The sequence below is a fragment of the Girardinichthys multiradiatus genome, chromosome 19 (genome assembly GCF_021462225.1).
Source record: "Girardinichthys multiradiatus isolate DD_20200921_A chromosome 19, DD_fGirMul_XY1, whole genome shotgun sequence".
Lineage (NCBI taxonomy): Eukaryota > Metazoa > Chordata > Actinopteri > Cyprinodontiformes > Goodeidae > Girardinichthys > Girardinichthys multiradiatus.
Window position 1 is genome coordinate 27,132,074 of NC_061811.1, and position 12,979 is coordinate 27,145,052.

General features: G+C 38.5%; 1 protein-coding gene across 1 annotated transcript in view; it reads left to right on the plus strand.

Moving 5' to 3' along the window:
- Window positions 1–12,979, plus strand: part of slc7a14a (solute carrier family 7 member 14a) — a 49,740-nt gene that overhangs the window by 9,715 nt on the left and 27,046 nt on the right. Inside the window, exons 2-3 of the mRNA XM_047345432.1 lie at window positions 9,781–10,305; window positions 10,615–10,851. Coding sequence (XP_047201388.1) covers window positions 9,999–10,305; window positions 10,615–10,851 — 544 coding nt within the window. The 5' untranslated portion in view covers window positions 9,781–9,998. The remainder of the gene's footprint in view (window positions 1–9,780; window positions 10,306–10,614; window positions 10,852–12,979) is intronic.

Below are 12,979 nucleotides of genomic sequence, written 5' to 3' on the forward strand. Positions count from 1 at the left end.
ACATCTCTCAGAGCAGTGTTCAGTTTCTATCAAACTAAACTAACAGGCTGAGTAAGGAGAGCCTTTATAAGAGAAGCATTTAGGCAGCCTTTGGTAACTTATTGTTTGAGGGGGGGGAATTGTTAACATACCAACTATCCGTCGTCTTTGCTTGTCTGAGTTTCTGAGATAAGATCTCAAGGTAAACAGATTCAGCAGAGAATCCCAGACATTCCTTCTCCCGGTGACACTCTTTTTTCATTCTTGGGGATCCCAAATTGTTCCCAGGCCAGCAGAGATAGGTAGACCCATCCAGCGTAAACTGGGTCTGCCCCGACCTACAAGTGTAGTGTACCCAGAAAAAACTTTACTCCTCCATAGTGGAAGATCGGTGGCTCTACTCTGAGCAGCCTCAGGATGAAAGAGCTTCAGAGCTCCTCACTCCATCTCTAAAGCTGTACCCGGCCATTTTGTGGAGGAAGCTCATTTCAGCTGCTAGTATCCAGGACGATCAGACTTTTGGCCACGATCTATTTCATATGACATGGATCATGAGAAATGGCTCATGACAATTTCTTATTTGACCTCTAAATATAGGTGAGAGTCAGAATATCGACAGACCAAGCTTTACTTTTTGGCTTTAAGGGAAAACCATCAGAAGTCCTGCTGGCAGTTTGCCAAAAGCCATGAGGGGAACACTAAAACATGTTGGTTGCAGCCTCATGATGCTGACTTGATGTTCTGATAGTGGAATTCTCTGAAAGAAATGTAGGTGTAATTGCAGTAAAAGGTTGTTCAATAAAATACTTAGCTGCCCTTTACAACTATCTGATACTTCCTGTTGGTGTATCACATACAATTCCAAGAAAATGTACTGAATTTGTGTTTGAAGCATAACGTAAAGTGAAAAAGTCTTGGTGGGATATATATATATATTTTTTTGTAAGATCCTGTAAAAGTTAAAGGATGCTGATTCCAATAAGACCAGTTTCTCTTTAGCAGACTTTTAAAATAATCACCCACAGCAGCAAAAAGGTGAAGGGTTCTTGTTTTGGCTATGCTCCATTTCCCAGCAGGGATCACATCCCTCTAGCATCACAATAGCCCTCAGTCTGTCTGACAGCCCACTCATAAAAGTGAAATGAATGTCAAAATTCTTATAGAAAAATTAGCCTCCAGAGAATTTAGACTGACTGGAAAAATTCAAGCATGGCTGATTATCCATACAATTAAATCAACCTGACAGCCTGCAGTTTCCTTTTTATGTCAGATTCATTTGGTATTTCACACGGGGATACAATGGTCAGCCAGCCAAGGCAGTAAATCAACTACACTGTCACAAATATCGGTCAGGCTAGGGAAAAAAGAATGGACATCTCCATACTTCAGAGATCTACCCAACTAATTAACAGTTGCACGACTAACTGAATCTAGTGTGGTATTTTCCGGAAGAAATTCTCTATAAATATTTGCACACATGAAACTTTGGAATAAGATGTTTGTTATACAATAAATTTGATTTCTTTACATTAAAAAAAGACAAAGGGAGGCTTGATACATGATCAAATGTTTTTTTTTTCCAAATAATGCCTACCTACATGTCATTAAGCAAATGTGTATAACTATATTATAGAGATTGATACCCATTGGATAAAGACATTTGCATCCAGATTGTAGAAAGCTCTAAGCACTCTACTGAGACTATGCTCATAAATCTGTCATACCTGCTTGTGTTTTTATTTTATGACCTGGTCTAGTCCTTTGTTTTCTGTCTCCCTGCACCCCAAACCCACACCTGTTCTGTGTTTTCCCCTGATTGTCTGGTCACATTTGTCATTGGTTCCCCCTGCTGTTCAGTTATTATTTAAGCCCGTTTGTTTCCTTTGTTTCCCGCTGGTTCCTCATGTGAGATTATGTCTGATCTTGTGTGTTTGCTACCCTGTTCGATCCTGCCAGGAGTAATGAAGTGACGTCTTACCTGCAAATTTCGAGCTTCTGGAGTCCTTCCCCGCATATTGGTCCAACAAAAAACCCCATTATGACAAAATCCTGATAGTGTAAGCAACTGACATCCAGCTGTACATGTATTTTGCACAGTAATATTTTCTCATGTAAGCAAGCCTTGGTTTTCTCTCTGTGTATGTATTTGTCCAACCTTCAAGATACCTAACATTATACTACAACTACAACTACTGCTAACTCATATTATATTGTAGCACAGAAAAACATACAATAAATCTTTAAAAAGAAGCAATTTAGTTATAAAGTGATGGTCCGATGGTATCCTAAATATATGGTAAGGATTAACAAACGGCACATTTCACATTCCTTAATAAGACTTGTACTGTTTTGTCTGCACTCATTAAGAACTATGCCAGGGCTTTTTGAAGGGGCCAGTTTGGCTTTCCAGGGCCATTAAATGTAGGCAGGTTTCCAAGCTGGTTTCGAGTGATTAGAAGAGGTTTCGCCTTTATTAAATAAATGCAGCTCTTGCTGTAAAAGACGAAGCTTTGAGAGCTCAACCAGTTATTCATCCAGCACTTCAGATACCGGCAGAGGCAGGCTTAGTTATGGCTGATTAGTCACAAGTATAGATGCTCTCTTATCAAAAGAGCAGTCACAATAACACCAATGGAGATGATTATGACAGAAATTCAATTATCGATTTTCTAGTGAAAGCACAGTGGTCTGTGTTTGGTAGGGTATATCATTTTTTACTGACACTGCTTTCTAATACTCTGGAGGATGGCTGTGATATTTCAATTTTTTTAAATCACACATGGTCTGCAGTCAGTGTGTCTGTACCTCTGACTATTTCCCAGGTGGTGTCCTAACCTGCATGCCCTAGCACCCAAACAGATGGTAGTAATCAAGGACAAAGATCAATGCACTATCAATTCAAGTACTAAATAAAATGGCATAAAATGGCATGTAATAGTAGGTTAGATTATTATAATGATCCCTGTTCTGAATTCTGTAAAAACAAAAAAGAAATCAGAGGGCCTTGGGCCTAAGTAGATTTTAAAGTTGCTTTTCAGGTATCTAAACCCATCTAAAATCCATCAGAACAGACTGTTTACTAAAGGAAAACTGCAGTAAGTAGTATCAGTTCATTTTTATCAAGTCTTACCAATTTTTTGTTTTTACTTTATTTTTTAATGCATGTTTTAATGGTCCTTTTTTGTGTGATTCTTACATTTTGATATTATTCCTTCAATTTATTTCTTTACTTTCATGCATTTTCCTTGCCTTTGTTCTTTTATTTTCCTGTAAAAGGCACTTAGACAGTTTTTTGTATAAAAGGTGCTGCACAAATAACCTTGTCTTGAATAAAAACAGGTAGTTTCATCTTATCTTGGCTTGGACTTGACAGAAAATGAGCCACCTTCTGAGCTCTCACATAATGCCTGCAGCCCCTGTTGTGTCATAAGAACTGTGTTATCACTAACTAAGAAATCACTGTGTAAATCCTGAGGATATTTTAAATTACTACTACGCTGAGACTTTACCTTTTTTTCATGAAGCAGTTTGCCACTGTGCTTGTATCCCAAGGCATAGTCGTGCATCAGGATTAGGAAACATGTATGTGGCCTCCATGAATGTAACTCGATGTAGTGACAGAAGATTCTCAAAATAATTAATCATTCATATGTTTACATCAGTTGTGTTGAATAACCATTTTTGGGGGGGTACCCTCTCAAGGATGATGGATCACAGATTTCTTAAATAGTTCCATTATATTGTCCAAAGTTGGAGGAAAAAAGGCAGCCACATTCCAAACTTTTATTACAGCTTAAGAATTTTTTCACAGGTATGCTAAAAGCATCCTCTGCCAATATTTGCTCCCCAAAGACTAAGCTGCATTGACTTAATAATCATGAGAGCTTATCTGATAACTTTAAACCCACTTGGCATCTTGCCTTGACTGAAGCGCCCCGGCCCCTGCAAAAACAAAACCTGGCTGTCAGAGCAGGAAGTGGCTTGTGGCAGAACACCAAACTCAGCAAAAACTCTCTTACTTTTTTTAATTCTCTCCTGTTTTGCCATCCATTCACTGACCTGTGTGCATTCATTTCAGGTTAAGATAAGTTTACAGTGCCTTCCAAAAGTATTCATGCTACTTGAACTTTTTTTGCAGTTTGTCATATTGCAACCACAAACGTCAATGTATTTTTTGTGGATTCTATGTGAGACTAACACAAAGTAGTGCCTAATGGTTAGACAGGGTAAATTATACATAGTTTTCATAAGAGGGAGCGGTTTGTTTCAAATATTAAAAAAAAGAATGTTTGAAACTAAAACAAAGCCTTTTTCAGCAGTCATGTACCTAAGTATCTAAATAAATACTTATCGTGCATTAAATTGGAGTTATTATTTCTAAATCTGCGTACATTTTATTGGCTATAATTAAGGGAAAACAAGATTATTATGTAAATTGAACTAAGGGTGTCCTTTTATTTTGTTCTTCTTCAACCTCAAGACTTCCCATTTTGTTGGAATCTTTTATGGTAGACCAACAAAAGTAGGACACATTTGAAAGGAAAGGAAAATGATACGTGGTAAAAACCATTACCAATAAAAACCAGAAAAAATTGGCATGCATTTGTATCCAGCCCTCTTATTTAGGGGTATTCTGATACCCCTAAATAAATTCCAGTCCAACGCATAGCTTTCAGACAACACCTAATTAGTAAACTGCCACAAGTTCCCAATTTGTTTTAAGGTTTGGACTTTGAATAGGCCATTCCATCTAAATAATATTGTTCTTTTAACAAACCTCTGAGATCTTTACATAACAGATGTATATATACTAAGATTAAATCGCACATTCTACTTTTGCTCTGCCACTTGCATAATCGATACTGTTACAATGGCAGCAAATAGCATTATTTCTAAAAAACACTGAAGCATTTAAGTTTTTAACTTTGCAATTTTGGAAATAATGTTTTGCATAAACAATCTTTAATTTGCTTTCTTTTTCCTACAGTGCTGAACAGACAGGACACCTGCTGCATGCTCCTTTGTATAGCTCTGTTTGGTTGGTCTGTGCCTGTTCAAATAAAATACAATCAGCACAGGGCAGGTGGCGGTTACAGTCAGAGATGCTCGGGTGGGGGTGGTGTGGGGGGTGGTGTGTGTGTGTGGGGGGGGGGTGTTGGGGGGGTGTGTATACGAAATGATGACAATCTGTAAGGCACTCATCCTACACTCTCAATTATTATTTGTTGTTGTTTTTGTTGAAGATAATTGGATTAATGGAGAGCAACCAGTGTTTCAGATTAAAGCTGCTGAAGTCAGTGGAGCATCTCTCTGTGTTGCATACCTTGTTATTGACAGTGCCAAAGTGGATGATCAGTGCTTTATGTGCTAATGACGAGACAAATTGGCTGTTTTTTGGTCAGCTTCACGTTATCATCCTGTTCTAATAGTTTCTAAAATGAACCCCTAAACAAACACCTACACACAGGAAGCTGTTGAATATATTTTTTTTACCTTGTGTGCTTCCATGTTATTGCATCATCCACATATGGTGATCAGCCATAGTAAAACCTTCTGTCTTGACTTGTGTAGCAGCTCTATTAAAGCACAAACAGATTGGAAATGAGCTGCGGTGACTGACTGACTGCTTAATGTTGCCAGTAAAATGTTTGTGTTGTAGGGTGGAGCCTTCACAGACCTGGCTTGGTCTGGCACAGCCATTAGATGTTCCATCAAACTGGGATCTGGGTTTGCAGGCCAGTGCCTTGCTGAGTCTGTGCTGTGTTTATCAAGCGTCTTCAGACTAGTTTTTGCACTGTTTTGGAGCATATCATCTGACAGGATGCAGTTCCTGCTTTCTGGGTGTGCCACTGCCAGTCTACAGCAGTGTTTAGGTGGGTGGTTACTGTCGTAGCTTGTCCGGCGGAGAGCTGCATTATAACCTGATTCTGTTACGCTGTCATTGAATCTCAACCTAGGGTTTTTCAGGCTGTATCTTTGTGTGTTTTAAAGTTAGTGTCTAATTTCTTGGCATTACGGTTTCGTTTTAAGATTGAGAGATGGCAGCTGCTAAATTTTTACTGTTGTCTATTTAAACGAGCATCCGAGTGTGTATAATTTGCTTTCAGCTACTACTTAGACAATAGAGAACAGTCATTTGTCAAGCATCAGTAATGCTTACCTCATGGTCTATTAAACTGTTAAATTAATTAAAGAGTAAGAAGTGAGAAAACTTTGGAAAATCTACGTTTTAGTGTTGATTCTTCTTCCCTACATGCAGTTTCTAATTCTCAGTCTGCTTATTTGACAAATCGATACAGCACAGTGTTGTGCCTGTGTGGTCAATTAACCCTCTTATTACACCTTTAATCATATAGATGAAGTGCTTTTCTGTTGTTCCAGTTATTTATTTATTCAGAGATATTTGCTTAACAAATATGTTTTAAACTGTTAGGCTTTTGGCCCTCAGTGGCAAAGTAGATAAAAGAAAATCTCCTAAGCTCACTGTTAGAGAATCTTCAACAAACAGCAATATTCTGGTGTTCCCAAGACCCCACAACAACCATTAGATGCTGTTTACATGTGAACCAATTGTCTGGGAACATGCCGAAACAAAATGTTCTCTGTCCTGCCATCCCAAATGTTTTTTTCGCCACGAAATAGTACAGTTGGGTTTGATGAGAAAGAAAACGTGTGAAGATGTGGGGAATAAAATTCTCATGAGGATGTATAATGCTGTTGACCTGTGCCCTTTCCAAAGGCCCTGGGAACATAGTTAGAGTGCATTACATCATTAACTCTTTAAAATACTTTGATATTTAAAACCTAAATTTATCGGTATCTGCCAAAAACAGGAAATGGGCTGTTATTAAGTCTTTCAACAGCGAAATGATCTAGAAAGTACATGGCCAAATCTTCTTCTTTAGGACTACCACAGTCACACCTAAATCCCTTCAGAAGCATAAGAGAAAAACCATAACCCTGGAAGGTACAAAAATACTGTGTTTATATCCCCCTTTCCGTTTGCTTCAACTTCGTAAAATGTTAACGGTTGTCCTATTTTCAACCGTTGCAAAAAGTATGATCAACACTGATTTTGTCAAAAACTACTGCTTAGTGTGGCATTTTTCCTCAGCTGATAAAATGCATTAAAATTAAAGGTCAAACATTTTCAGTGTGAGATTATGCTATTGCAATAAAAAATAATTTATTTTAACACTTTTTACTTTGTATATTGTATTCTGCAATCTAAACCTGCTGCTTGTCCTGCAAGCTCATGTTTAAAATGTACACGAGTTGCCCTTGTGTCAGTCAAAGTGCTCCTACTCCACTCGGTGCTCACCGTAACACTCAAATTACATCACCTTTGGAGCTTATTCTACCGCTACACATTCTCGTGTAGCACTAAGTGCAGCTACAGTACTGGCCCCATTGTGTTCTGGTTAAACAGCAGGGTAATTGCTGTTATCATCGCTGAGAGGCACCGTGGGTGTGCCACATATGAGTGTTTGTTCAGTTACTTTGCGTTTGTCACTTGAAGTAGATGAATTGTGATTGCTGGTCCATTGCCGCTCAGAGGGAGTGAGAGACGAGGGCTCCAATTGAGAACTGTAACAGCTCTCTTTTTCGCAGTATGCCTAAATCTCATCATTATCCACAAAAACACTGTGAGGTGAAGGAATCACAGAGCCAGTAAGTTTCTCAGTAATGTTTCATCATTTAACTAAAATGATGAAACATTTTAGTTAAATGAGTTAAATAAAATTTTGTTAAATGAACTAAAATGACTAGTTTTTGCACTGTTTTGGAGCATATCATCTGACAGGATGCAGTTCCTGCTTTCTGGGTGTGCCACTGCCAGTCTACAGTAGTGTTTAGGTGGGTAGTTACTGTCATAGCTTCTCCGGCGGAGAGCTGCATTATAACCTGATTCTGTTACACTGTCATTGAATCTTAACCTAGGGGTTTTCAGGCTGTATCTTTGTGTGTTTTAAAGTTAGTGTCTAATTTCTTGGCATTACGGTTTTCATTTTAAGATTGAGAGATGGCAGCAGCTACAATCATTTGCTAAGTATTTATAACTCGTGAGCCTTTTCACATCTTCTTGCCTTAACTTCATTGAATTATTTAGGACTGTGTTTTCACTTTCATTTGTGAAGTGAATGGAAAATGATACCTGTCTTTTGTTATGTTTTATTATGATAAACAAAAAACTGTGACATGCATTGTATTGAGCATGATTTATTCTCATCTCCCTTAGTCTAACAAAATTCAGTTGTCTTTAAAAGTCACTTAATTAGGAAATAGGGTTCACTTTTGTGTATTTCAATCAAGAGGCCCATGATAACTCTGGATGAGCTACTAAGATACCAAGCTCAGGTTGGAGACTATTTTGATTGGACAACTGTTAGTTGTGCACTCATGGAGAAAGCCACTTTTGGAAAAAGCCATTAGAAAGCTCTTTAAAGTTTATCAGAAGCAGAGGTTTATCAGAGGATACAGCAACCATATGGAAGAATGGCTACTGGTAAGATAAGAACAACATGTGAACGTTTTGGTCTACATGCAAAACACTATTTGTAGTATCAAGATGGATGGAATTAAATACAGGTCCATCCTGGTAGAAACCCTGGTAGATGCAGCAAAGGAGATGAGACTGGACAAAGACCCTAACCATACAGCAAGATCTATAATGGACTGATTTAGATCAAATCATGTTCATGAGTTAGAATGGCCTACTCAAAGTCCACATCTAAATCCAATTGAAATTCTGTGGCTTGCTATTCACAGCCATTCTTAATCAAATCTGACTAACCTTGAACTATTTAACAAAGAAGAGTGACTGATAATCTCCATGTCTAGATGTCCATAAGGAGCAGAGACATATTCCAATTTTCAGCTGTAATTGCAAAGAAAGTTGGTTGACTCACACCACACTTCAGATTAATATTTCTAACATCTCTTTAAAATAATTTATCATGCTCCTCCCTTCATAATTCTGCACTACTTTGTGTTGGTCTACTATATAAAATCCAAATGAAATACAGTGATGCCTCTCATTGTTATGCGGTAAAAATTTGCAAACATAAAAGTGAAGTGAAAGCCACTGTACAATGCTTTGTGCTAATGGTGCAACAGGATGGGATGTGTAACATTGATGATGTGCCATCATCTGTTTATTCAGGATGAACATTTCTGATATCATAAAAACATCTGGTGTCTTACTACCAATAAACAACCTCAGATTGCAACAGTTTAATTTGTGAAGGGCAACGGATTGTTTTAAATTATTAGTATTTAACTGTATTTGTGATTTGACAGTATTTAAATGTTCCTGGATATCTGCTTTCATGTGTATGGTTATTGGTATCATTGTATAATATTAAGAGAACAGGACAATTTAACCAGTAATGTAAGCATTTTTACTAAAGTCATCAACATGTGAAGGTTCTCACTTGTATTTTTTGCAAGCTATTCCCTTTTTGAACCACAAACAGTAGTCATTGAAATTTTTATTTTGGCTTGCTCAATAAACATTACACAAACAGGTTCATTTAAGTTTTTTGGTAACAATAAAGCATGTAGATATTGCTTTCTCTTGTCAGCACAAACAATGAAAGCAAATGATGAACTGCGGTTGTTGCGGATGATCTTAGCTGCTATAGCAACAGAGCTATAGGGAAAGGCCTTTTAATGAGGCTGCTCACTAATTAAGGTACAAATCATTTGTGGTCAAAGTGAAAGTATGCCTCAGTTTTAGGCAGTTTTTTTGAGTAACAGAGGCAATGTGCAAAAGTCAATATTCTCTCTTTTGTATTTCAGGTAACGTTCTCTCTCACCATGTGGGTAAGACCTAACAAAGCCTTCCACTAGACTAAGAGAGCCACAGACAGCGGTAGAAAATCAGGTTCCCCTCACATGGATGAAGGATAACTTAACTGTCTACAGAGAAGTTGCAGAACTTGAGCAGAAACTTCAAAGAACAACTTACTTAAAGTCTTCCTTGTAAGCTTTTTACTCTTTGACTTCACACCCTCAGTATGAGCGGTCTGGTAGGGAAGCTGGACCCTCGCAGGATACAGTGGGGCTCAGCATGGAACACCTTTACATCCCGTGTGCTGAGGACCAAACCTGTGGAGTCCATGCTGGATTCAGCCGTGTCGGGTACCAGCTCACATGGCACCAAACTGGCCCGGGTGTTGTCAACGGTGGACTTGGTGTCGCTGGGTGTGGGCAGCTGCGTCGGGACGGGGATGTATGTGGTCTCGGGGCTCGTTGCCAAGGAGATGGCCGGTCCTGGGGTCATTGTGTCGTTCATCATCGCCGCTGTGGCCTCCATACTCTCAGGTGAGAAAAGAGGAGTGATGGTGGTTTACAGCAGCCTTTTGAAATCTCTCCCTTTATTTCACAAACACTTGGGTGGTTAAAGCAACAATCGGATCCAGACATTTATATCATTGTTAAACCTCTCTGATTCATGAAGACCCTTTCAGTAAGCATGCATGTTATTACAAGGGTGGAGCCATTATAGCTTTAGTTTCATAGGGATGTCTCTCAATTCCCCTACAGCATCAGTTCCCTTATCTCAGCCTTTTATTCCTGCAATAATTCAGTTATATCTGCATGCCTTTGTGTATCTTCCTCCCTTTACTGAAGGAGTGTGTTATGCAGAGTTTGGGGTACGTGTGCCTAAGACTACAGGTTCGGCCTACACCTACAGCTATGTAACCGTAGGAGAGTGTGTGGCTTTTTTCATCGGCTGGAACTTAATCCTGGAGTATCTCATCGGCACTGCGGCGGGGGCGTCGGCTCTCAGCAGCATGGCGGACTCTCTGGCCAATCACAGCATCAGCACCTTCATGATTTCACATATCGGCACACTCAACGGCTTGGGTAAGAGGCTTTGGGATTATTAATTCACTTTTTATTTGGCTTTAAACTTCATTGGTTTATTTAATTTTGGGTGATTCATGAATTCCTTGAGATGAAACTAATAGTGGTTTGTTGTTGTTTTTAATTTTGCCTTGTTTGGGACTCACAGTAATATACAGCTTGTCAGTTAAAGTCATATGTTTCTAGGTGCACTCTAAAAACTAGGTTAAACCACCTTACGTTTGTTATTGAGGTAGCTCAGTCCTGGACTGATCGAGCCCTGGGTTGGTTTTAAATAACAGGTTTGGGTTATGGGTGTGTCCCAAGATACCAAGTTAGGGGTTTATTCCAAAAGTGCTGAAAGTGACTAATGTCTTACACTAAGGCTAGCATTAGACGCGTTAGTTTTGATAAAATGTATTATATTTGTATCCAGCGAATCTTTTTCTATAGTAGGTATAATATCCTAGCAACATCATAAGGGGCTGATGCCTATCTTTAGTGCTGTTATGGGCAAAAGGTAGGGTAAACCTGGGTATAGAGTCACAGGATAGCTAACAATGCACACACACAAGTGGACAATTAACCCAACCTAAATGTTTTTGGACAGCAGGAGGAAGCCTACATGTAAACCCGACACACACAAGGATTCAAACCCAGGACTTTCTAGCCTGGATGCCTTTCCTGCTTTTTTCTTTAGTCAAAGCTATTAAAAATTATCAGACAAAAACAATCAAGCCAATAATCTCATATTGTTTGAAAATACTTTAATTGTCAGACAACTGAATTTGGATAGAAAAATGTATATTCGATGTATACCACCAGGGGTGTGGCAACATATCAAGCTCATGATACGACATGATACAGGATGTTGAGTTCATAAAATCGAGGTGCAATTTAAGCTATATTTTTGGGAAACTAAGAATCAATTTTCTTTGTTTTAACAAATAAAGATTTAGCAAATTATAATTTTGGCAAAATTTCCTAAAAACACTTAAATAGTTCTGTAGGTCAATGCTGATAGGAAGTTAACAAGGAGACGCTAACTTTAGCTTCATAAGGAGGGAAATTTTTATAAGTGGCAGTGCCTTTGCATCTTGGGTGTCACGCTGTCAATGTTTCTGTCAAATAAATGTGCCAGAGGGTTCTTTTTTGACGATTATGGGCAAATTAAGTAAATAAATCAATTTATTTGTACCATTGGTCAATTAGAATACAAACTGTCCTAAACAGTGGTATGAAAGATTGAAGCTTCTACGAGCCACTTTTATAGCTGGACAAACTGGGTTTGTCATATCCTGTTTAAATTATCCAACTTCAGTCCCAAAAGCGCAAAACCCAGCATTTGGATTAAGAAAATAACTCAGATGCTTTGTTTACAGGGATGACCAGATATTTATCAAAGGTATTTTTTGCCAAGAAAACAGAAAACAAGCTATTGGTACAGCAGTGGTAAAAACAGAGGTTAGATAGTGAGATGCAAATCTGAAGATCCAAAAAAGCAGGTTTAGGAAACTCTCACCTTTGCTGTTGTTCAGTATTTGTATACCTAAAAATAATTAATTTCTTGTTTAAAATTGACCATATCCTTTTCCTCCAAATTTTAATGACATGTCACTGCTAATCTTGGAAACCAAGGCATACTGGTAAATAGCATCTGTTGATCCATCTTGAGTTATGAAAAAAGTCCTCCAACATAGCTTTCCAAGTCGTAGCCATGTAAAGAGGGCCACTCGCTCTGGTGTAAACAGCTTTGTTTCTGAGCCAGCAATTTTATTTTCAATGTCCCTGACTTGTCAGATTCTGACTTTGTACTCCAGGATGATGTATATTGCCAGACAGAGCCAGTTCCACCATCTGACCCAAAGTAACCTTAACTGAACAGCTAACCGTGAAGTGCCCTTCCCTTTGCACCTGCATCCAGTTGAATCTACCAGTGAATACTGAAAACATAGTAGGAGTGCTCACATGGCTTGCAGCATGACCAGCTGTTCCATATTATATTAGAAGTGTTGTTTCCCTTTCCAGCTGGTGAATTGTTCCTCCCCACCCAAGGGAAGTTGTGGAATTTTGCTAAAAATATTCAGTTCTGGTCAGAAGTGTAAGTACACTCCCCATCTTCATAAATGTCCTAATAAATGTAAGCTTT